We start from the raw sequence: 23,967 nt of genomic DNA on the forward strand, positions 1-23,967 counted from the left end.
GGGCAAAGCCTCTCTGTGCGCGCTGTCTCTGTTGTCCATGCTGCTTCTGGCCTGCAGGGTCCCCAAGCGCCGAAAAAGTATCGCAGCGCATCCGTTTAAGGACTGTCTCGACAAACGGCGCCTCGCTGTCGAGAGTTATCGCACTCCAAACCTATGATCCAAAATAACAGCTGTTCGGAACTCATAATTACCAGAGCAATAGCGGCAACAGCAATCCCAGCGTAATTTGCAAATAATCAACTGTAGCCAGGAACTGGCAGCACCTCACCTCTCCGTAGGCACCCCCCCCTAAACGCCCAAAAACTCGGTAGCGGGAACCGGAACCACTGCTGCTACTCCTGCTGTTCCTGCTGCTGTCCTGTGGTGACGGCAGGGATGGCCAGTGAAACCAAAATGGCAAGGCACGAAGAATTCTGCACAAGCGCACACGTGTTTCTTTCGCGTTGCGTTTGACTGTCAATATGAGAGTATACTTCTACAAATGGGGCGACGTTTCATTGAGCAACTACATGGGGCAGTCATTTTGCATCCTTCTATCCCCGTCTCTGTTTGTGCTTTGTCCCCCATCCTCTACCCTCGCCTTTGGCTAGTGCCCTGAAACACCGAAGCCTCCTACATGGAAGGATCAATGCAGAAACCCTGGGATTTGACCGCTGCCTGCCGGGAGACGACCACATCGAAGCGTACAGAGACTACCGCTGCTGCAAGAGCTGCTCCTGTTGCTCCTGTTGTAGCTTTTGCTGCCCCTTTGTCAGGAGGGAGAAGCAGCGGTCTAGAACGAGGTTCAGAAGAAAGGTAGGGTGGCTCGCTCGTCCGGCTCCAAGAACCATTGGTTTGTTTCCACGTGGTCGACTGGTCAAGACCGCCATTGTCGTAGCAGCTGCTTCTGGTGGCAGGAGCAACAGATTCATGCGCAGAAGCAGCATCAGATGGCTTCAGATGTATCTGCAGCTGCCCGCCTGTAGAGCCACTGTCCTCAGGAACACCAGAGAAAGCCCATGATGTAGGATGTAGCTGTTCAAGCAAGAGGTACTTACCCTCGACAAGAGAGCCCCTACCCACAATCTTTTCCTCACCGAAGTTGCTGACAAGCTGTACTGTCTCTGCGCGTATGTCAGCCACACTTCGATTGGAGGAAGGCAAGCCCAGCTCCAGTACGTCCGGAAAGTCATGTGATGAGCGAGGGACCTCACTATTTGCCATCTTCGCGCTGCTGCTGCAGGAATGGGCAGCAGTAGGATGAGAGAATGAACCATCTGGAGAACAGTGACTGTTGCTGATACAGCTAGCACTGCAGACAGTATAGGCGACGGCAAGCATCCAGATGCTGAAAGGCAAGGCGTTGAGACGTGACATTGCATCGTAAGTAGTCATTCTCAGTCCTACTAAGGAAGTGGAGGCGCTTAGAAGGCCGAAAAGGAAAAGCTAGAAATATGAGTGAACCGCTGCATTGCAGACCGAAAGAAAATGCTGCAGACGGCGGCATCACGAGGCCCTGGCATGCAGCAACACCCCCCGCGAACGGAGACAATATCGCAGGCGGTGCGACAATGAAGAAACGACCCTGGCCTGTTCTTGCACGAAGAAGGTTTTCCAGCTCCAGCACGCCTAATGTGTTATATGCAGCCCTCGCTAGTACGCTTTTAGACAAAGTGGTACACCGGAGAGGCTCAAGCGAAGAACTATCCTTGAAATAGACTCTGTAGAGTTAGTCTTGCATTTTTTGGGTAAAACAAGGCTTGAGCTTCTGTGGGTTAATCTGCTCACACAGCGGTTTCCCAGCCTCCACCCCAAGAGTAGCTGGAAACCGCCCTGTCTTGATAACTCCACGGTTCTTCGGGCCTTCAGAATAAAGGGATTGCGTTTAATATTGCACTTGAACTTAGTAAATAGCATGCTGCCGGGAGCAATTTTCTTCCATGGCTGTAGGGGTCCTCAAGGGGCGATTTGTACTTGGTGTGTCACCATGGCATCGGCAGGAGCGAGCGGCATGATGTTCCGTATGTGTTCGCTTCAGGGACTATGGTCCATACATTGGACAGAATTTGCATAAATGACGGCAAATTCATATAGACTGAAGAAAGCAAGAGATCGTCTCCTTCTTCTTTCACTGAGATGTGCCACTGGCTTCCCAAATAGTGAAGCGGTTCAGGGCTCTACAGTCCAGTTTGAAAGAAGTTTCCTACCAGTTTCATAATATCCCGCTAGAAGTTTTCTCGTGTAAAAGCTCATTTGCTACTTGTATGTATGACGTGCAGCCCGGTGGATAACCGCAAAGTGCCCTTGGCCTGACGTTCAGGTTTCCACCGCAAGTTTAAATCTACAGCATTCTTCAGGTCCCGTGACTTCAAGGTATTTTGACAGGTTGACTCCCAAACATTGGCAGCCTACGAGTTATGACTAAAGGCGCGTTAAAGAAGTGACGACGTGGAGATTTACGCTGAAGGTTCCACAGCTGCTGTCGAGGGTCTCTAGTCCTGACCCGCTTCAACCGGTCTTTGTATGTGCACTACCGCCTTGTCGAACTTGGGAGGCCTGTATCTAGCAATTAAAGCTTCAGCTTGTGACTGTGTGCTTAAAGACTCATAGCGATCGCCCGTGAGCACCTTTGGCCCGACTACGAGATATTTGTGTAGAAGTCGGCTTATATTTGCCCTCTCATTCGCCATTTTCCCACCGAATCTTCAGGATGCGGCCCAGAGGCATCGTTTGTAACATGTGTGGGGGGGAATTCTTCGCTCGGTCACTTCCCATACACCAGAAAACGTGTGCAGAGAAGCAAAAGAGCATTCGCTTAACATGTCAGCACTGCGGGCAGGAGGTGCTTAAGCTTGAGCTAGATCAGCACCTTTCGCGCTGCCCAAAGGCCCCCAAGGTTGCGACGCAGTCCCAGGCGCCGGGGTCCAGCAAGGCCTCAAGTGGGCCCATCAGCACAGCTTTCGACGAACAAGGGAGGCTACAGTGTGCGGTCTGCGGTCGCTGGTTTAACGCAGATAGGATCGCGACACATCAAAACATCTGTTCGCGCATCTCCACGCACAAACGTCAAACATTTGACTCATTTAAGCAAAGGAAGTTTGACCCTCTGATACAGAAGGCCGAGCCACGACCGGACTCGCCCTGTTGGTGCAGTGTCTCAGCTGCACGTTCGTATTACACCACCTCTAACCCTTCAGCGCAATGCGGCCGCACCTTAAAGGAAACATCACAGAGATCCAAGGCAGCAAGCACCAAGGGAGGGCACGCCGCTACTGGGCTTACAACATCTCCGCAAGCACGAGGGTCAGTAAGGCCAGCGGGGCAGCGGCCGCCTGCAGTCATGCACGTCGAACAAGCATCGACGGTGCGTCGGGAACCCTGTCCTGCCAACCGTGGTGGCCTCTCAGGGTTGCCTGCGGGCTCCGGTGGTGCTACCACAGGGCCTATGAACACTAGTGGTGTCAGCAGGATAGGAGGGGCACGCCCGGCTGCCACTGCTCTGACTACTGCTTCTGGAAGCAGCAGGGTAAAGGAACCTGTGGGAGTTCAGGGGAGGAAAATCAGGGGCTCAGGGAACGTTACCAAGGGGCAAGATCCGCCAAGGCAGTCCCCAGGAAGGAGGGGACGGGAGGTAGCACCTTTGGGGCGACCGGGCCTTACAGGGCCTTCCAGAGGCCTTGGCGGGATCTCGACGTCCAATGTTTGCAGTCCAGACAACGCCTTTGCGTACCCGAGCTACCCTTCATGAGTTAGTTTCAAGAAAATCACATCTATCGTGGTCTTTCGGACCGCATGTGTTTTATGGGCTTATGTAATCATCTGCATTTCTGTGTGTGCGCCGTTGAATTGGTTGCTTTGACCACTTTTCCTTTCTTTGTGTTGGTGTTAAAACGTGTTTAAAGGCTGTGCTTTGAGAGATCTGAACAAGATGCCTGTAGTACCCCACTGCTTCTGAAGGAAATTTGCATTGAGTCCGTCAGTTACGTCACCAACTAACTCACTGGCCAGGTGCTGCAGCAGATATACGGAGAAATTGAAGGCCAGGCTGTAGTCAGGTACCTAGACACCGCACATCAATGTAGCAGCGGTGTTTTGCTTCTGGGTGGCCTCACAAAAGCAGGAACCTGCAGCTTGGGCGGTGCCTTCCACAGTTAGAGCAACTGACAGAAACAAACACCGTCGACAGCGACGGAGAGACGTAGTCTTTCCCTTCGTAGCGTTTATGTGCGCACGTATACGTGGAGCAAGCAGCAGCAACCAAAGCACCAGAACCAATGGGACCCTTCATGCATGCTTCTGCCACATTCATTGGCTTCAAGCTGACTTCCCTTGGCTGCATGTGTGTATGCGCCTATGGGATTACGTGTTACATGTGCTCGCTTCTGTTGTTCATCACGAAAGTTTTGGTTCTCCATCCTTCAGATACGCGTAGGCGTGTACAAAGAATGCAGCTGCTGCGTTTAGAGCCCTAGTAGGGTTCCAGCAGCCCCGCCGGAAACGAGGCAACGTTGGTGCCCTTCTGCACTGTTTCCCCGTCTCTAAGATACGTCACACGGCACTTCATGAGAAGTGGCTTTGGTTCATTTTGCGGGCTCGTAGCTGCTACTGACACTGCTGGGCAAGAGGTGACACGCAGGCGCTGCTGCACTGGAGGGGCCCCCGGAAGCACTGTTGAGTCTGTCGGGGGGTCCAACTGCAGCTGGAGGTACTTGGGTACAGCAGCTTCAAACCGAAACTGCAGCAGCGGCTTGCTGCTTGGGCTTGCTGTGAACTCGGCAACAATCTCACAGGCTGCCGAGGGCAGCCGACGGCACTTCAAAACAACGCGCAAGCCTTCTTCATCCAGCACCTGCACTGCAAACACACCATCACGTCCCCGTGCTGCTGAATCCGGGGTATTTTCTGCATTCAAAGCCAATGCTAGTGGATCAGTAGCGCCTCCTGCAGCTGCCGTAGTTTGTGGGCTGGGAGGGCTCAACGCAGACTCCAGCAGAGAAGCAAGCGGCTCGCCGGAATTCACCGAGGGTGGCGAGACCGCTGCAGAGCTTGATGATGCTGATGGCGGATTCACAAGGTCAATAAGACCCGCAAAAGGGTCTGTGGTGACTGTTGGTGGAGCAACGGTTCCTGTTGCCCCGCTAGAGTGCTGGGAACTTGGTTGTACCGCTCCAGGCGAAGACAGAGATGCCCCTCCTAAAAGGTCGGCAAGTAGATCCAAGCCGCCGTTGCTGCTGCTGCTGTCTGCTGCGCCGCTGCTGCCAGAAAGAAACTGAAGCGCCTCCTTTTGGGAAGGGGGCGGGGAGGCGGCAAGGCCTAAAAGGTCGTCGAGCTCGAGTAGTTGCGCTGCAGCGACACTCCACGCCAGTACATGTGAAGCCATTGGACATGAATAAGACAGCAAATGCCGGAGTGTACAGAGACTGCTCAGGCGGGCAAAAAGTAGAGACAGGGGGGGCAAAGCTAAGCAAGTACGGAGGGAGAGAGATGTACATTAATAACAGAGGACAGATGACTAGACGGAAACCACCGCATGTAGTACCACAAAGAAGAGACAAAGTGGCAGTCCAGCTCTGCCAACGAGAAAAGGGAAGAATAGGGAATAGCGAAGAGTAGTTAAACGCACACACCTCCCCCAGTGCCGTTGACAGCCTGCGCTTTGTTTGCTGTCAAGGGACCTGAAGTGGGTAGGCCTCTCTCTCCTGTAGGGGACAAATCCGAGGGAAGATCTGCTAGGTCGAAGCAGACCTCCCCTACTGGTTTCTCCCGATGCTGCTGCTGCTGCTGCAGCGGCATCCGCTCAAAGATTGCCCCAATGTCCGCCGGCTGCCACTCCGTGGACTCCAGCAGTGACACGAACTCCAAGCTGCGTTGCTGCACCTCCAGCAACCTGCTGCTCGTGAAGTTCCGCAGCAAGCTTAGCAGCCTACTCCTCTGTCGCAACACGAGACAAGGCCACCGCCGGAAACAGCAGCACGTGAGACGCAGAATGGCAGGTAAGAAGCAGCTTAAAGATGAACTGACATATTCGCAAGCAAAAAAGAATAGACGTGCGCATGCAGGAAGGAAGAACACACGGGGAGACCGATTAGGCGACGGGGAGAAACGGATAGACGAAGAGACCCGGAGATGAAACGACCAGACACTGACAAAGGCAAGCGCATACAGGGAAAAGACAGGCACAGCAGTAGGCACAGAGACAGATACGGAAAGACCCAATACGGAGAAACAGGCCAGAAGGAAGACAACAGCCTGGAGAAAGCAAACAACAAAAGGAAGACAAAGCCAAACGCCAACCTGGTCTGGCAATCTTGTGGTGAGTTTAGCGAGGCAAGTCATCAGCGCCTCCGTGATAGATGACAACGCAGGTGCCGTCGTTGCTGTTGCCGCAGCAGCAACAGCTATTGCTGCTGCATTCCCTCCTTTCTTGCCTTGCCCTTCCTGAAGCGCCTGGCTAATCGCTGCCAGTGTGTCCACGACCTCTTCAGCAGTAAGAGATAGCGCAGCGGCCGATGGATCATCGGAGGACCCCGAAGGGACCCCCAATAGGTGTTCCTTATCTGCAGCTAGCAAATGCGCTTTGTCCTTGGCCACCAGCAAATCGCCAAACTCACCCACGCAGTACAGCGCCGTCTGAAGGGGAAACCAACACACCTCATGCCCTGGAAACTGAACAGGTACTTCTATAAAAAAAAGGCACTAGCCGCATGAGGTGCACCAACAAACAGCATATGCACCTGAAGACATCGGGTTAGTAATATATAAGGTTCCTTTGGATTTCGGCAATTTTAGAGTTTCGGGCAAGTCAGCGTCTACTGCTTGACGTGTACCTTGGCGAGCACGGGGCTGTTGGCGCTGCCCTCTCGAAGACAGAAGAAAAGCTTGTGGACAGCATAGCTCTGAAGCTCAGGGGTCCGAAGGACTACCGAGAGCAACTCATTGCCTGCCGATTCCTCTACATACTGGCCTACAAGAAGAACAACATTAAGAAAAACAGTACCCTCTTTTCCGTCCATTCCTGTCACCACCTTTCTTTGCGCTTGACTCAGTCTGTATTGTACACCATATTATCTTTTTCTATCTCTGCCACTCCCACTGTTTAATTCAGCTTTCTACGCAGTCTTGCTCCTGCTCTGTCCATCTGATTATTGCCGCTTTATATTGCGGTCTCGCGGTTTGTCTGCTGTTATTCTCGTTGCTACTCTAAGATGTTTATGGCCTCTGAAATTAGTCAGTCAGCCCAGCAAATCAAATAAGCACATTTAATGTACCTGCGAGACACAGGAGCTTCAGAGTGGCGTCGAACTGCCAGCGTCGCGTGGGCGCATGTGTCTCGGTCGCCATGGCCAATCTGGCAGCTGCGAAGGGCTTCAACTCCTTGTCGCAGATTAGCAGGAATGAAAGCAATTCACGACCTAAAACGCGAATATTTTGGGGAGAGAGTAAAGCTATCAACACCTCCAAAGCCCGCCGACGGATTGACGTGTCACAATCCTGAGATACATGGACAGACAAGCTATGGCTGCAGCTCCTGCTGCCCTCTGCCATCGCTGTCACACAGTTTCAAACGCCCTCCCCCAAGGCGGTCTCCCCCACCCGTTGGCCCTCTGACTTGTATCTGATGGTCTACGCGGCCTCTAACGCCTTTGTCGGGAAATTTAAGTCTGGCTAACCTTCAGGCACTCTAGAAGAGTGTCACGGTGTCTGGTGACTGCGTTGCTGTCTGTTCTGAGGAGCTGGTAAAGTGTTTCTAGGGCGACGTATTTCAGATTTTGTTCACGAGAAGACAAAAACCGTCCGAGAATGTTTAAAGCCAACACACGCAAGCCTGAGGTACAACGGACACAGCAGAAACCAAGCCACATGAATTGACTCTACCTGGATGGCACCCTCTTTAATGGTCTCGAACAGAGTGGCAGCAACAAAAAGAGAGGCGGAGACATCATCTCACGGAAAGAAAAAGGAGCGCAGGCTATTTCGAACAGGATAGAGGTCCTCGTAAATATGCAAAGTATACAAAATGGAGCACAAAATAAAAAGGACGAAAGAAGACGGTATGCCGCGTAAGCTCACCAGAAAAATAAGTGGGAGAGACAAAGCAAAAGAACAAAAAGGCAATGGGAAACACGACAACAGATTCAAAGAACAAGGCTTGAGGCGCGGAGCTCAGGACTGTGGGCTGACGCAGCTGACCTTGGTCTGTGTCGAGAGAGACGATTGCACGCACGCATTCGTACAGCACGCAATTCCCCGCGTTCTTAGATCCGTCAGTGTTGGTGGCAACATGCGCCAACAAATCAGTCACGGCTGCAGTCGCTGTTGCATCCCCCTGATATCACCCAGACAACGAACAAGACTTCCTGCCACCGCGATGCACTAGCAAAAGCTATTACATTGCCATGAGTAGGCAATGGAGAAACGACACCAGCAGGAGCCGCAGCAGTACTGTTTGCCGTCGCGGCAGCAACTGTATAGATGCCGAAAGCACCACGGTGAAACAACGCAGCAGCAACTCTTTGAATCTTGCAAGCAGTATGTGAGTCTGCAAAAGGTGCGCCACCAGCCCATTCAGGAATAGGTGGCTCTCTGGGTTTGCAGCGTACTTCCGCCAACAGGGCAACGGCCCTAAGAAGCCTGGATTGAAGAAGAGGATCTACAATACCGGCAATGTCATATTCGGCACTTTGTGGGTGGCTCGCTGAGCTGCAGGTCCTGAGGGCCTTGGCAAGGGGCTGCAGCAGCTGCTGGCGACACTCCACTCTGCGGTCTGGCTGTGTCTCGAGTACGGCGAACAGCAGCGCGCAGGCTCCAAGTAGTACCCCATGACTCCTGTCAGTGGCGAGTACTGGAAGCGTTGAGGCGAAGCAAGACACAGCCTCATCTCCCAAACGGCGAACACACTTTGCTGCAGCTACTGCCGCCTTCTTGCGAATGAAGGGGTTGCTGCAGCTCAGGAGACTCTCCACCTCCGGCAGCAGGGCACGGCAGACCTCTCGGGGGGAGCCATTGGCCAATGCAGACAGTGCCAAGCTGCTGATGTACTGATTTGTGTGCTGCAGATCTTGCTTTAAGGAATTTGTCGACAGCATAGACACTTCAGAGGACTCGTCCAGCAATAATGTCATACCCAAGTAACCTACACGCTTCTCTGCAAACCTACAAGCATCACGAAGAAAGGAGTGGAGAGACAAAAGTACATGTATGGCAGTCCAAAAGAAACGAAAAAAATTATGGAAATACGAAGAGACGCAGGCAGACAGACAGACAGGCAGGCGGGCAGATGCAGCAGTGGGCACCGTCTGGAACACAGAGGGTCGCACACCAGACAAGTGGCAGGGCACGTAACGAGGTGAAAAAATGCAGCACAAGTAAGCATATCGCCCTTATGAGCATACACGTGCAACAAATTTGCACAATGGATGTGTGCAGCGCCGCCAAAGAAGGCAGCGCCTATGACACTCTAGACTGTAAAAATATAAAAGGAGAGGCAGATCCCAAACGGCAGGCACGAGCTGTCCACGCCACATATGATGCACCTGTTGTTCACCTGTTGCTGGCAACAAGCTTAATACATTCCACCTGCGCGAACTGTGTGGGATAGCCTAGCATCGATATGAAGAGCACCTTCGCCACGTCGCGGTGGCGATGCTTGCTGTCACCTTCCTTCAAGCAGCATTAAAACAGGTAAAAATGTTCAACTACGGGTACAGCTGTTATGAGAACTTCAGCATTGGCTCGCACAAGCATGCACTGGTAGAAAAGTCAGAAACACAGACAGGATAAAACATGTGTCACTTATATAGAGACCCATTCTCTGGATGGCTGCGTTGCTGTCTATCTTCCTGCCCCTTTGTCTGTTCCTCCGTCTGCCTGTTGGTCAGACCTCCCCCGTTTAAACTCCCTTGCACGATGGCTGTCTCTGCCTACAATTCTATCCCCCATATATCCCTGTCTCTGTCTGCCTCTGTCCGCTCTTGTTCGTCCTGTCGGGAACCATCAGTTAACTTTTTGATACCTACTTAGCCTATTTTCAATACAGACAAGAAGGTACGCAACCGCTCATGCGAAAACTGCACAATTGCAGGCTTTATATGCTTTACAGACTCATACGTGGATGCAGATGAATGTGTACAGATGCACTTCAACATACGCATACCAAAATTATTCCGAATACATGCACGTAAGCGCAGTTGTTCGTACGAACAGTATACAACTACCTAGGTATACCTACAGGAATGCAGTTACCTTAAAATTGGTCCTTATTCTCGCGCATTCTCGCGCTACTACAGCCCTTTCCTCAGCAGCTGTGCGTGCCGCTCGAACTTGTCGGATGAATTCCCTGAGTTTGATTGACATTTTCGCCGATAGCGTTCTTCTCCTGTCCTGTCTTAGATTTCAGCTATCCTGTTTGTCTCTTCCCTAGTCTTCCCGTTAGGCTCGGCTCCACTTTTCAGCATGGGGCATCAGGTCCTGTGGCTGTTTGCGCTTCTCCCCCAATTGCTGTCTCTGCCAGAAACAGCCCGTGCCACTTGACTGTAAAGACCGTAAAAAGGAAATACGTAACGCTGGAAAGGACGACGAACCGCTATGAAGGAGACAACCAGCTTCGGCAGCCGTGTTGCCACCGTCGAAATGCGCCGGGCTTCTGCTCTCTGCCGCAGCTCGTGGTGCAGCACCAGCTACAGCTGCTGCTCCTGGCGCAATGCCGAAATTACTGTCACCTGCGGGCCGCTAGAGAGCCTTCAGGGACCCTCTGAGTGCTGCTGGCGTTGCATGTGTTGTCCTGTGTTTACCGGCGCATACGACACCTTGCCTCCCCTGCATGGGGCTCTTCTTCTGCGTACAGCGTGTTTCTATAGTTCCACTGTGTGTCTCCAGACGCAGTGAATCGAAGGAGACTCCATAGGAATGGTTCGAAAGCCCTAGAACCCCAAAAATTCGGCCGCACGGACGGGACCGTACTGGGGCCTATCCTCTTCACAGTAACAAAATTAGTTGTATAAAACTCGTGCCTTCGTTCTTCTCCTTGCTGCTGCCGTTGCTACTGCTGCTGGCTACGCTATGCATTTGGCGCAGACAGAAGTCGGTAGCACAGGGGGCAGTCGTTGCTCCTGTCTGCGCTCAGGAAGGCTTGTCGTGCTTTGTGGGCCACTTCACTTATGTATGCGGCAAATATTAGTAAAATCCCAAAAGTGCAAAAACGGAACTCGCAGTAATTGGCAACAAGGCTGCAGAAAGCCGTGAGAAGCACGACAGCTGGTAGCGCTGAGGCGTCGCCGTGGGCTTTCGCACCAAGCCTTGTCTACTTCTCCCTAATAATTTTAGATATTTTGAGTAATAGCGGTATTTTTTTCCCTTCATGTCTTCGCATTTTCCTTTGGGAAGACAAAAATGGACGCAGACTACACAGCCCGTTGTGTGCATCGGGGCTGGAATGTTGATCGCCCTAGAGTACAGTATCCTCGGCAACACCGAGGAAGCGCTGCAGTTTTCATCTGCATCTACTTCAATAGTTTGGAGCAACGTTTACATTCCGGGATCCCTGAAACCCCTCTGCGTACTGGCCAAGACCCCTCGTGCTTAGGTTGTGTCCTGTCTTTTTACGTGCCTATCGCAGCTGTAGATAGGCCGAATGCGATTTTGATTTAAATATGAGCCATATTTAGAGACATAGATTCTTGTGTCTTGCTGCACAAGTGTATGCATGGGAGATATTGTGCTTCATGGTCAGGGACGAAGTAGGATGCCAGTAAATGTGGAAGTGCTAGGAGGCTATGGAAAGAGAAAAAGCATGAACAGCTTTTGCTTCTTCACGACATTGTCCTCGAACACGACTCCAGTAGAATTAGGATTTCAGGCTCCTTCCGTACGTTCAGATCCTTTTGGCGGGTTGTCTCGTAGCTAGTAGTTGTATGTGCAAATTTTGAAAGAATGCCACAACAAAAGTAGCCTTCCGTGAGTACGCGTGTATGTGCCTTCTTCAGAAGAATCATTTGAGCAGCGAGTGCTTCAGCAGACGCTGTCAGCGGAGCCCTATGCGGCCTACGGTATGCAGGATGAAGCATTAGACGAGAGTTTTGTCTGTCGAAAGGCTCTCTACATCCCTGTTGTTGAAGGAAAGAGGTATGCTCAGTGTTTTCATAGTTTCCTAATGTTACACTAATCTTGCAGCTGTTGGATTCTTCACTTTGTGCGTGTAAATAGTAAATGCAGTCTCCTGGGAAAATGGCAATGAGCAATACAAACTGAGGTTCGGTTCCAAGAGTAGCACCTTTCAGTTGGCGTCCCGTCGTATACGACAATTCCAAATCGACGGCCCCCAAAGTGACTTCGCGACGTCATATGCTGCATAGAAAGCCGCTGGGAAATGTAAAAATTTCAGTGAAAAGTAATCCTTGCCCGGACCAATGAGCTCACGCCAAGGGCTGGCAGTGCAGGGTTGTAGCCGTCATTTCAGTCTCGCTGCCCCTTGCGGTTCCGATATTTAAGAGGTCCCGGAAGAGCATTAGATGGAGAGCTTTGAGCCTCTCTGGATGGCCACAGACAAGAGCTTCGCCGAGTTTTCAGGGAGTCTCCCCTGCTAGGTATGAAGTGGTCTTCAGTGGCATGCTGTGAGAAAGTTGTCAGAGCTTTTCTATAGAGAGAATCGTGCGCTTGCTGTCATCATTCAGGGCGCACCACGAATACTAGGAATAAAGGCTCTTCAGGGGTCGCATTAGACTACAATAGGCTGAATCACCCACCTCCTGGCTTACCTGCCAAAGAGCTCTGGCCACACGTTTATCATATGCAGCGTCGACTATACTTTCCTTTATTCGCATTAATGACTCAACTATTTATTGACATGGCTTGCAGTGATCCTCGTTATTGCGCATTTCTTGGTACACGTAAAGTCGTAAGCTTGCTTAGCACTGTGCGCTCTCCACCGGGGGTGATTCGTGCACTTCTGAATTTGATTTATGAATCACTTTATGTTCTGTATTTAGAATGAGTCAGGCTATCTTATTTCTTTTCCTGTGCAGTACGCAGTGCCCCTGAGAAATGCTAAGGCGCATGCGCGAAGTTGAAAATGCTTTCCTTGTGAGTTTTCCGTAGATGCTACTGTTAGTCTAGACGCGCTGAGTACACTTAGCTTCTTGCTGTTTCTTCTAGACGAAAATAGAGTGAAGGCCAGCCTGTCGAATCCAGGAGAGAAGCCAAGGCCTGTGCGAAGCTGCTGATGAAGTCTCCGTTTTTGCCTTTGTGCTTTCTTGGGAAATTCCTCACAGATCTGTGAATGAGAAAGGACGACGAGCCAATAAGAAGCATTGGCAACGAGGGAATCGTTGATTAATGAAAGGATGAACGAGGCCTCCCTAAGGCTAGAATGTACCTGGGTGGCTATCCTAGCCCGTGCTTCTCTGCGCCTCTCAGTCCAAGTGCTTGCTTTTGCAGTCCTTCTCGCTTGCTTGAAACAAAAATATCAGTTTCAAGTGCCTGATTCGCTATAGGAGAAACAAACTAGAGCCTTCTTCTTGCTATGTTTTGCATGCTGCCTCCAAATCAGATGGCTTTCTCTGACTTCTGGAGTAGAACAGAAGGCCTGAGTGCAAGGCATATCTAACAGCTTGTGTAATGACTTTAGCGATGGTGAAAGTCCAATTCTTGATGCTAAGCTGGCCAGTGACTCAGTGAGACTGCCTAGATTATTGCGCCACCTCAGGTGTGCAGGACGCTTCGCCAGGCAACCCAAGCGAAGGCTCCTACAGAAAGCCAGCGAAGACATAAGGATTCACATCATCAGATTGACTACCTTGGATTGGGCGCGTGCTGTGCTGACAATCGAGGGGCGTAAAAGCGACTCAGCGGTAATGCATTCGTTGCAGATAGCAAAATCACGTGGCAAGAGTCCCCGCGAAACAGCTTGCGCCGTTCCATCAGGCAACCGACCCCTAGAGGTAAATGCATTCCCTTCGGCATTGGAATTGCCCAAGGAATATTTACGCTTAGGAATCGAGTGAGCTTCCCCCAATTGTTTGCCTTTTGTCGTCCCCGATAGGCTGTAGCAGCGGACTCGCATGCTATTTGATGTAGCGGGCGCGGTAAAGCCACTCACCATTCTTGGCCGTCTGCGAGTGGAACTTTAGTCAGTTCGTGCTTTTGCAAACGTGGATGAGATAATCAGCCGGCGCGTCTGAAAGACATCTAGCTCACTCGTTATCCTTGTTGTGTTGCATGAGTGCATCATTGCACTTGCAGACGCTTTAGTGTGCCTTCTGTCAAAGGAGAGCAACCATTCTGCATTCATAGTACTTGCACAACTAGCCAACCTTGACTTCGCGACGTCCGAGCTATTACAGTGTAGAGGAGTGCACAAGCTTCTTACGACTTTAGGATCATCAAGTACTCTTGGAGTCTTATTAGCAGCTTTGCACGAATAGCAGAGCTGCTGCAGAGTTGCTGCTCGAATCAGCGTCGGTGAGCGCTGTCTTAACCTTGCAAGATGAGCAAGATTCGAGTTCATAAAAACGCCACTTATTCGCGCTAGCCCTGTTCCTGGCTAGCAGTTTGGGCTGCCTTTCAGTGTTTACTACGATGTCGTGAAGCAACGCGATGTCGATTGGCCTGAACAGCGTGAATGCTTTTACCGGCCGTGCTCCAATCACAAGCCAGTGCAAACAGTCCAACAAGCTCGCAGACTCTGCTGCCGTTTGGACTTTGCAACAGTTCCACGCTTTTGAGGGCTCGCCTCGGTTGAAGCATGCAAACCACACTATATTGCAACTACAAGCCAACTCCGAAAAGTCCTTTCACACTACTCGATGGATCGTGCTTCTGCGGGTGCTCTTATCTGCCGTGCAGCAGTATGTTTGATGCTGCAACGCGGTAGCGGGCTCTCTTCTCCGCTGCCTCACTGGGGCGTCACGTTCTAGGGTCCAAAACCCGCATCACAACGCTCAACTCATGGCTTTGCTTATTTCAATTGCTTTTACGCGTGCTGGGTACAGTCAGGTTCATCGCCTATCAAAGGAAAGCTGGAGTTTCCAAGCTCAAAGGCGCAAGAAGCAGCGGATGTGAAGAGCAACGGATGAGCTGGGGAGAGTTGGCAGGCTACTGCCTATGGAGAAGGAACTTTGCAAGAGGCACACGAATTACGCCCAGAGGCACCAGTGCTGGAAAAGCACTGCTGCTTCTGGAAAAGTGGGGGAAATGCATGTAAACAGCGGTCCAGCTGATTCCAGGGGTTTCTGCAGAAATGTCTGGGCGCGAAAATTTCACACGATGTCCAAACACCCCTACGAAAACTAGATCCTGGAGCTACATAAGTCGCGTATAAAAGCATATGTCTACGCTCTCTGGGGAAGATGGTAAGGGTTGGGGCATTTTTCTCCCCGCTGCGACTCAACTGCATATCCCTACTCCGGATGCGCCTACGGTCTCTTCAGAATATCTCGGATTCGTGGACGTGGTGCCACCTTATCTGTGCAGAAGTATTTGAATTTGCTTCGAGTTGACTTCAGCTCTGGCAGTGCCTGCTCACGCTGAGGAACTTCAGCGTGCCAGCCCACCCTGCGCAGTTGCCGTTGCATTAGAAGCGAACGGCCGCCGATGCTTCCACGAATGCGTGCAAGTCCAATATTTCCTAGTGCAAGCTTGATCAATACCTGGGAGCTAGAGGTTGGTTTCACTCATTTTAAATGAGTTCCACGCCGCATTGGGGACCTGGTAGTCGCAACAGAAGGACAGTTAATTCGGGACTAGCTGAAGGTTGGTGGCGTACACGGGGCGTTAGGGAAGCTTACAGATAGCACTGAGATGAAGCGGCCATAGTCAGTGATTTTAGCAGCAGGAATACTTAACCGTGGGCTCGCAACCCGCAGTGAATGAAGAAATGCAGCGGGGAGAGTCCCGGTTAGTCTGTGTAGACACTCCAAGGGATGCTGTTGCCTAATCATTAGTTCTGAGCAGATATTGATTTAAAGGAGCTGCAAGCTACGCACTGTGCCAGCTCGAAGTGCACCACTCTCTCATGGAACGCGACTAGCTCGTCGCAGACGAGGTATCGTTACAGCTGAGCAGCATTGCAGTGGTACGACGCTGAACGAATGCATCTGAGCACGCCGCCCGTAGACTCCTCTGTTTTCCTGAATTTTAGTCTGGTAATGCTTCACGCGGAAGGGGTGTGCTGAGAGTATTAGCATACTTGAGTAAAGTTAGTCATGTCACGCCACGGTAGTGAGAAGGAATTTGCAACTGTAGCTTCGTATTCATTATTAATGGGATGTATCTCCGCGTGACACAGCACAAACCTGGAGCTGAAGGCCTCTGCAATCTGTTGCCTGCGCGGGCCAACGTTCGATTTTAGGAATTTGTACAGTCTCGTCAATAAATGTCTTGAGCACACCAAAAATGCAAAAGATTGCTCCTGGTCTCTAAAGAAGATACGGGTTGGCATCATCCTCTCTCACTAGGGGCACGTGTATCAGACAAGGAAAAAACACTACGGCAGTGACGGATGGCTGCTCCTGGGATTTCTCCAAGATTTGCTTCATCTCCAGTATCTTCCCAGGCACTGTCTACGATAAATTAGCTGCAGCTGCCACTGCATCACGCAGCCTTGTAAGTACCTTTTGCGGGACACGAGGGTATTTGCCAGTAGATGAAGGAGTCAATCCCTGTTGTAGTCGAGGAAATGATTCCCTGTTGGGATCTTTGCACGTCGATCTGGGAACGAGAGAAGCTCGCAACTGCGCGGGAAGTATCTGTGATGCTCTCACGTGAGTACTCCACGGAAAGTAATGCTGGGAGTCCGTCGGTATTACACTGCACCGTTGAAGTAATCGCCTCTCCGTATCACCTTTCAGTGGGATGCTCTTCACAACTGTCGTCGTCTTTGTCCCTCGTTTAACATGTCCAAATTTCTCTCAAGTCTCCCATGCGCTGCTGCTGTTGATGTTGAAAGGTTCGTAGAGCAGTGCTAGCCTCCATGCTGAGGCTAGCACTGCAATGCGGACTTTGATTCAATACACGAAGGTGTCCCATCTTCTGAGGCCAACACTAGAGACAATTTTCCTCTCAAAATTCCACAGTACTGAAGGGTATGGCTCCAAGATGGCACAGTCCAGTTTTAGCTTCACAGACCCGACGAAGATCCACACACCCGGCATAGCTCTACAGACCCTACCCACTAAACAACTAGATTCTTGGTGACGAGGTTCCAGCTTTTCTGGAGTCAAGACCAGGGGCTTCTACTTCAAAGCGCTACTTGTACACAGACCCTCAAACCTCGCAAGACAGAGCACGGATGTTGTCGGGGGGTAATGTGAGGTTCGCACTCACATCTCTATCAGCCACCTCCACGCGATTGCAATACTGGAGCTAGTCTGCTAGAAACAAAAATAGAGTGCCACTGAAGGAAAAAGGACGGCGCATGCGACATTCTTCTAGTAGTCGGAGACAGCAGCACCGGGGCTGTTGCTCGTTAGTGAGCAGCGTAACCGACTCGATCTGAAGCGCCGTTGTATAATAAACAATAGCCCCAACTGTGAGTTATCGTTTCTAAAAAACTCCATGGTGACTCCAGCTGTTACCTAATTTGATGCAGCATTTCACTGCTGCGTATAACTCTTCAAACTGTTGCTGCGGCGCCGGCGACGGGTATGAGGCAACGTTTGTCACGTCACCTTTTCGCACATGAGGACTTTTTGAGTCGAAAAACATTTATTCAAGAAGACAAAGAGGTCCTAATTGTGCAGGGCTGCAGCAAGGGGGGCCCGGTCGCTGTTGCAGTTCTCTCTCGTCGTTCTTCCTGCTGGGTCGTGCAGCGAAGATGGCGGGGGCGAGCGCTGTGTTGATTCTGGACGGACGAGGCAAGGTAATTATTGGGCGAGACTACCGTGGCGATGTCTCGCTTGCTGTGAGTGATCGATTCGCCAGTAAAGTCCTTGAACAGGATGAGGCGTGTGTGACCCCGGTGTTTGAAGACGAAGGGGTTACATATTGCTGGGTGAAGCTAAAAAATGTTTACTTGCTGGCTCTAACAAGGCAAAATGCGAATGCTATGATGCTAGTGGCGTTTCTGCACAAACTGGGCGCCGTGCTAACGAGCTATTTTCACGAACTAGCAGAGGAAAGTCTTCGCGACAACTTTGTCATCACGTACGAGTTGCTTGACGAGATGGTAGACAACGGGTACCCACAAACCACGGAGGTGAAGGTTTTGAGCGAATTCATAAAAAACCAGGCGCATCAATTGACCACGGCCGCCATCCGGCCGCCCACTGCCATGACGAATGCTGTGTCGTGGCGGTCCGAGGGCATAGTGCACAAGAAAAATGAAATATTTCTCGACGTTGTGGAAAAGCTGGACCTGCTTGTGGCGGCAAATGGAAACGTGTTGCGCTCCGAAATCCTCGGATCGCTTAAAATGAAGTCTTTTCTCTCTGGCATGCCAGAGCTGAAACTAGGATTAAATGACAAGCTGGTGCTGGAGAATTGCGGGAAATCGACGGGCAGAGGCCGCGCAATTGAGATGGAGGACGTCAAGTTTCATCAATGCGTCCGTTTAGCACGTTTCGAGAACGACAGAACCATTTCCTTCATTCCTCCCGATGGCGAGTGTGAGCTCATGTCGTACCGGCTGCACACCCAGGTAAAGCCCCTCATATGGGTCGACTGCCAAGTGGACATGGGCACTTCAGGAAGCCGTCTGGAGTACTTAGTCCGCGCAAGAAGCCAATTTAAACCCCGGTCTGTCGCTGGTGGAGTAGAAATTCGTATACCGGTTCCGGCAGATGCCGGTGCGGGGCATTTCAAGACCACCATTGGGAGCGCGAAATACGTACCGGACTTGGACTGCCTCGTGTGGAGCATCCGGCACTTTCAGGGCCAGAGAGAGTACAGCATGACGGCATCGTTCGCGCTTCCTTCCGTAGAAGACGACTCGCGACGTAATTTCATGCGCCGACCTATTCAGGTTGTTTTTGAGATACCCTACTTCACCGTCTCAGGCATTACAGTCCGCTACCTCAAGATCATCGAGAAAAGCGGATACCAGGCCTTGCCCTGGGTTCGATACATTACGCAGAATGGGGATTACCAGCTCCGCCTGACATGACAATTGCAGACTGAGCTACAACACGTAACTGGGGTACGGCGTCTACGCTGTGCGACGCCACTTGTCTATTCTGCTAAGAACTTCATATCTTTGAATATATGCACGCACGGGTGGATGAGTCTAGGGCAACTCTGCGTGGGCAGTGCTGCCGCTTGCCTCGATGTTAACGTCTGCCCCTCACCTTGTAGAGGCGCTACAGCAGACTCTTGCAGCTCTTGCTCAGCTTTACAGACGCTGTGCAGGCCTTGCTTTGTGGGGGGAGTTGGGGTGATGGTCCGCGTAGTGAAATCGTTTTGCAGTGGTACTCGCCTTCTTAGATCTCGTATTGCCTGCTGCCTGGACAGCATGTACTGTATCAGGGTTTTGCTTTTAAGAAAATGCTGTCGTCCTTAAAACATAAATTTACTGGCCGATGCTTCCATTGTTGCAACTGATGCTGCTGGATTCTACTCCTCCTTACGTACAAGCAAGGCAAACGAATGAATATAGGCTTACGCTAAAGGCGTAACATTTAGGGCTGGGCGAGGCGTTTAGGCTGCGTGTGTTCTGAGAGTCTAGTAGTTAATGTTCCCTTACGTATTTCAGCAAATGGGGTGAGCTCCATACTACTTTAGCGAGCGCTCAGAGGCCGCCCCGACGAGCTGTGGAATTCATGTGAAATGCGTGCAGGAATCGCCCATAGTTAGCTTGTTACCCGCAAACTATGGATTCACTTTCGCTGTAAAGGTGCACAACCCGGAAGCCATCAGTAACGGTTTCCAAACAGAAAGCTTGCTTAACAGGGAATAACTCCTTTGCGCAACACTACTGCTCAGTTACTGTAAATGTTTTAGGCACCATTGTGGCACAGGCGCGTCTCCACAGAAGTAACATTCTTATCCCTGTGAGTGGTCTCGGAAAGTCTGTTTAACAGCAGGTAGCAAGTAACCGTAGCAGAACAGTGAGCACTTCGTGTAAGTTTCACTCGCTCGGTGTTGCCCGGCACTTGCATGCAAACTGCTGAACTCTACAACTACTAATATCACTCAAGCGCGCACAGTGAATGCGTGACTGAAGTCATCCTGGCAGGATAGTAAGCATGCAACTTCGTGAGTCCTGCTTGGTAGTTTTGCATGGCGTACATTGGGTATATTCTTGGTTTCCGCTAAAGGGAAAAGCCTGCACGCACTGGTAACACGCATAAATAGTGAAGTCCAAAAACAAATTGAAGGTTTTTCCTTGTGTTGGCTGGCTTCTGCTCACACGTAATGCAAAATTTAAAAACTGAAGCTGAGCACGGGAAGTAACCTCGTTGTGCTTCTCCCTCGTCCCGATCGCCATATTGTAATATTGTGCGACAGCAGCGTGGCTGCATGACTCCATTCGAGGGTTTTTGGCACGAAGTTCAGCCAGTATAAGGATGTCAAAGCGCCAAGTGTACATGAATGGCTGTAAATATCCGTGGATCTATTGTTATGCACACCACGTCGACGCACACTATGGATTCAGTGAAAATTAAGTGAGCATGACGGATAGTGGATAAGTATAAATAGACGCCAAACAACCACTGTGGCAAAACGATCCCTATGAAAAGTCTCATGACCCATGAGCCCAAACATGCATCCGCTACGTAGCGCAAGGGGCGTTCATTTTGGGCACGGGTCGCGGCCGCTGCTCACCTTTCCTCCTGGGCAAGCATCGCGACTTCGATAAGGAACTTCCTATCCAGGTCGAGCTAAGCGTGAACAACGCACAATAAGTACATGCACACAGTGATTATCAAGAGCACGGCGAAACACTTGCCCCTCTGTGGCGCGGCCAGCCGCGTCATCAAATGATGTAAGGCAGATGCCGCCAGGGTCTAAGATTACTCTGCACTGGCGAAAGCAGCAGTTGTCTACAGTTGGCCCTCAGAAGGCAGACAGGGTGTGGCTTTTGGTTAAAATCCCAGCACGGGCTACCATATTATCGAGCGAATATTTAAAAGCCTGAACAAGTTCGCAAACGCGGTTGCCCTAGCGACAGCACACACCGCACTCAAACTCGAATGTGCGTGGTAAGAAAAACAGGTCACTGTCCACTCTTCGCGGCATTCGACAGCTGCCATTTCAAGGTAAGTGGAATACACACCAGAAATAGATACCGGATTCTTCGTATGCCGAATCCCTCTGCCTATACTGACTGCACTTGACAGAAGACACAAGAGAGCTGTGCTGCTTCATCACGTGGGCCTGGCACGTACAAGCTGTCGGCTCAATCCTAAGATAAAATAAAACACTAAAAGTTGTGCGGCTTGACACTGCAGCGTCGATAATTTGTGGTTCAACGAGACGCCGGTGACTTCATACTGAAGAAGGTATGTCCCGACCGACAGTTCGGCGCAAAAGTTCTGGAGATATTATGCAGAAAGCTCCTTCATAGGACACGAAAATAGTGGAATGGACTTTAGGGATTTCTTCCACAATCGCAACGGAGTGCTGCAGTTATATAACAGCCTATAACAGCCGTCCTAGCCACTCCTCCTGCCACAGTACCGTCAGCCTCCGGGCCACTACATGACAGTCAAATAGTGCAGCAGTGTCAGGAAGCACACTGGTCAAAGCGGGAATATAACCTACCATACTATGCCAATTACACCAAGGCCCGGCTCTTCGGTGATGTCTGTTGTGTTACAGCTATAATCTGAACCGAAGCCCAACACCAACGGGGTAGAAGCGACTTTTCAAGGGAAACCCTGCACATAAATGGATGATCAGAAGATCGAGGAGGTTCTACAATAGAAGCCAGAGAGAGTGGCGTGCTTTCGCAGGTTGCTGGCTTGCCTGTGGCTACGCAGCAGTAGCTGCCAGAAGGTGCTGGGAGTTGCACAAGGGAGCTGGAAGCTCTGCGCGAGAGCACGAAGTGTTTTGAGGTTTGCTACATTTGTTCTCTTCTCTAGGCATAGCATATGGTCTAGTGGGATCTGAATACAGCTTTGGATTGCCTCCACGACAAATTTAAAAGGCCCTTGCACCCCTAATCCTTTGGCGTTCGAGATTTGGAAGGAAGTAGTTGATAAAGCAATTTCTCTGATAGTGGTCAGCCAGTGGCAGCTTATGTCAATGATAAATTTTGCTGTATGTTCGCTACGTACTAATGCAGACATCTTTGAAAAGTGCTCCCTGGAATGTTGCATGGTGCGCACAAATCCTACTTGATAAATGTGAAACAAGAGTTTCAACGAGAAATGACTCGCAAAAGTCAACATAAAGTTCCTATTCCGCGTGCCATAGCGCAGTATAAACGCAAAGTTAGACGAGTCGCTATGAGGGGGATCACGGGTCCTTTTCAATATCTCAGTGGCTTCTATGTTCTTTTTCTTGTTATCACGGAAGTGAAGCCACTGTAAATGCGTCGATCTATGCACACATGGTGGATGAACAAGTGATCTTACTTGATTAAGCCGTTAATAGGTCGAAGCTTCAACGAATATACCCCGAGTTCTTTTGCGTTAGCTTGCATTTAATAGCATTGGTTACTTGGACTGAGCAGTTCGTGCTATTGGCCCGTAAGGCAGTCCCTCAAAGCGTGAGCCGAAGCGTGACAGATCGGCGCAGGCCCGATAGTTTTCCGGGAAGGAAACATGCTTACTATATAATTTTACAACTAAACGCGGTTAGTGTTCAAAAAAAGCTTTATTAGATTGGCCTCGAATTCAACTGGGACATGCAATTGCTTGAAAATGCACCATTTTTAGACATTTTCTAATTAATAATTTTTTTTGTCGCATTAGATAATAATGTTTTGGGCTGCTGATGATTCCTGAGTCTGAAGCCCTGGGAGAGCCATTCGTGGCTCTTACAATTATGGACTCCTCAGCACATCCCAGCAGTTCAGTCCCTCGAGTGTATACTTACTATTTACAATACTTCACAAATCGCAGGTTCAACTGAGCTCTTTGTGGAAAGAACTAATGCTTTTAGCATGGCTGTTTTCGTTCCGCTGAAACAGCGGTGAGCGTCTACCTGCTTCGTTAATCACATGAAAAAAGTAGTGTTCCGCCCATGAATTAAACGTTTGCGCCGTGATATGTGTAATGGCTCTGTATGTAATATCTTGATTTCAAGTCAACCCCTCTGCGGCCATACACGGCGATTCTGTTCAACAACGGCGACAGCACGGGGACATCTCCTGTATGAATCTTCCGGAATTAAATAGTTGCATGATGCTTGTTTAGTAACCTGTATTATGTATACAGGATCATGATGGTTGCTTGCTTTCGAATCTTTGCTCTAAAACTGTTTAATACAGCACAGTGCACGCAGTACCACACTGGATGCGCGGCAGCAACGTTAACTTCGAAAGCAACTGGTTACTCCGGTTGAGCGCCTCCATAGATTTCCCAGATGTATAAATACGTCAATTAGTTACGAGGAAGGTGTCGTAACTCCGTGAACATTGCTCTCCGGAGTCAATTGGCTAGACGGGGAAAGCATTCAACGTCCGCCCGATGCGGCGTAAAATTTTGGTGTGAATTTCCCAGGTTATTATAATGCGGGTAAGACAGAGGATTACGGATCTTGTGTATCTCTTAAGGCACATAAAATGAGCGTAGTACTGGTAATGAACGGCGAGACGCTGTCAAGCACTGACGCCGCCACCACCCGGCGACGGTTAAATCTTAGTGATTAGCTTCATTTGGACAAAACTTCTATAGAGTTGATGTCTGTGTAGGCAGATTAATGTTCTTGCATTGCTTCTGCCTGCCGTACATAAAACTGCGGGCAGCGTGGAGGAATCAACGTTGTGTAGCGGCGCAGAAAAACCTACAAGAATGGATGGTACAGCTCGAATATAACAGGAGCGCTCATCAGAAAACTTAGTTAGCTGATTATTCCCATGCATGCGCACACAATCAAACGTCTCTATCGTTAGGA

At 50.4% G+C, this 23,967-nt stretch overlaps 3 protein-coding genes across 3 annotated transcripts; 1 reads left to right on the forward strand and 2 right to left on the reverse strand.

Moving 5' to 3' along the window:
• Positions 1–612: 612 nt before the first annotated feature.
• Positions 613–1,203, reverse strand: ETH_00005140 (uncharacterized protein; the record flags this gene model as incomplete). Its single annotated transcript, XM_013372419.1, has 1 exon — positions 613–1,203. One exon carries the CDS (start codon positions 1,201–1,203, stop codon positions 613–615), a length of 591 nt encoding a protein of 196 aa, XP_013227873.1.
• A 3,244-nt stretch (positions 1,204–4,447) lies between these two features.
• On the reverse strand, positions 4,448–9,585 carry ETH_00005145 (gamma-adaptin, putative; the record flags this gene model as incomplete). Its single annotated transcript, XM_013372420.1, has 9 exons — positions 4,448–5,322; positions 5,607–5,910; positions 6,274–6,609; positions 6,807–6,943; positions 7,248–7,470; positions 7,650–7,804; positions 8,170–8,305; positions 8,580–9,132; positions 9,524–9,585. 9 exons carry the CDS (start codon positions 9,583–9,585, stop codon positions 4,448–4,450), a joined length of 2,781 nt encoding a protein of 926 aa, XP_013227874.1.
• Positions 9,586–17,785: 8,200 nt separating this feature from the next.
• On the forward strand, positions 17,786–19,072 carry ETH_00005150 (mu1 adaptin, putative; the record flags this gene model as incomplete). Its single annotated transcript, XM_013372421.1, has 1 exon — positions 17,786–19,072. The coding sequence occupies one exon, from the start codon at positions 17,786–17,788 to the stop codon at positions 19,070–19,072; it is 1,287 nt and encodes a 428-aa protein (XP_013227875.1).
• Between the last annotated feature and the right edge of the window lie 4,895 nt (positions 19,073–23,967).

This window comes from Eimeria tenella, genomic scaffold (assembly GCF_000499545.2).
Source record: "Eimeria tenella Houghton genomic scaffold, Eth_scaff1, whole genome shotgun sequence".
Classification (NCBI taxonomy): Eukaryota; Apicomplexa; class Conoidasida; order Eucoccidiorida; family Eimeriidae; genus Eimeria; species Eimeria tenella.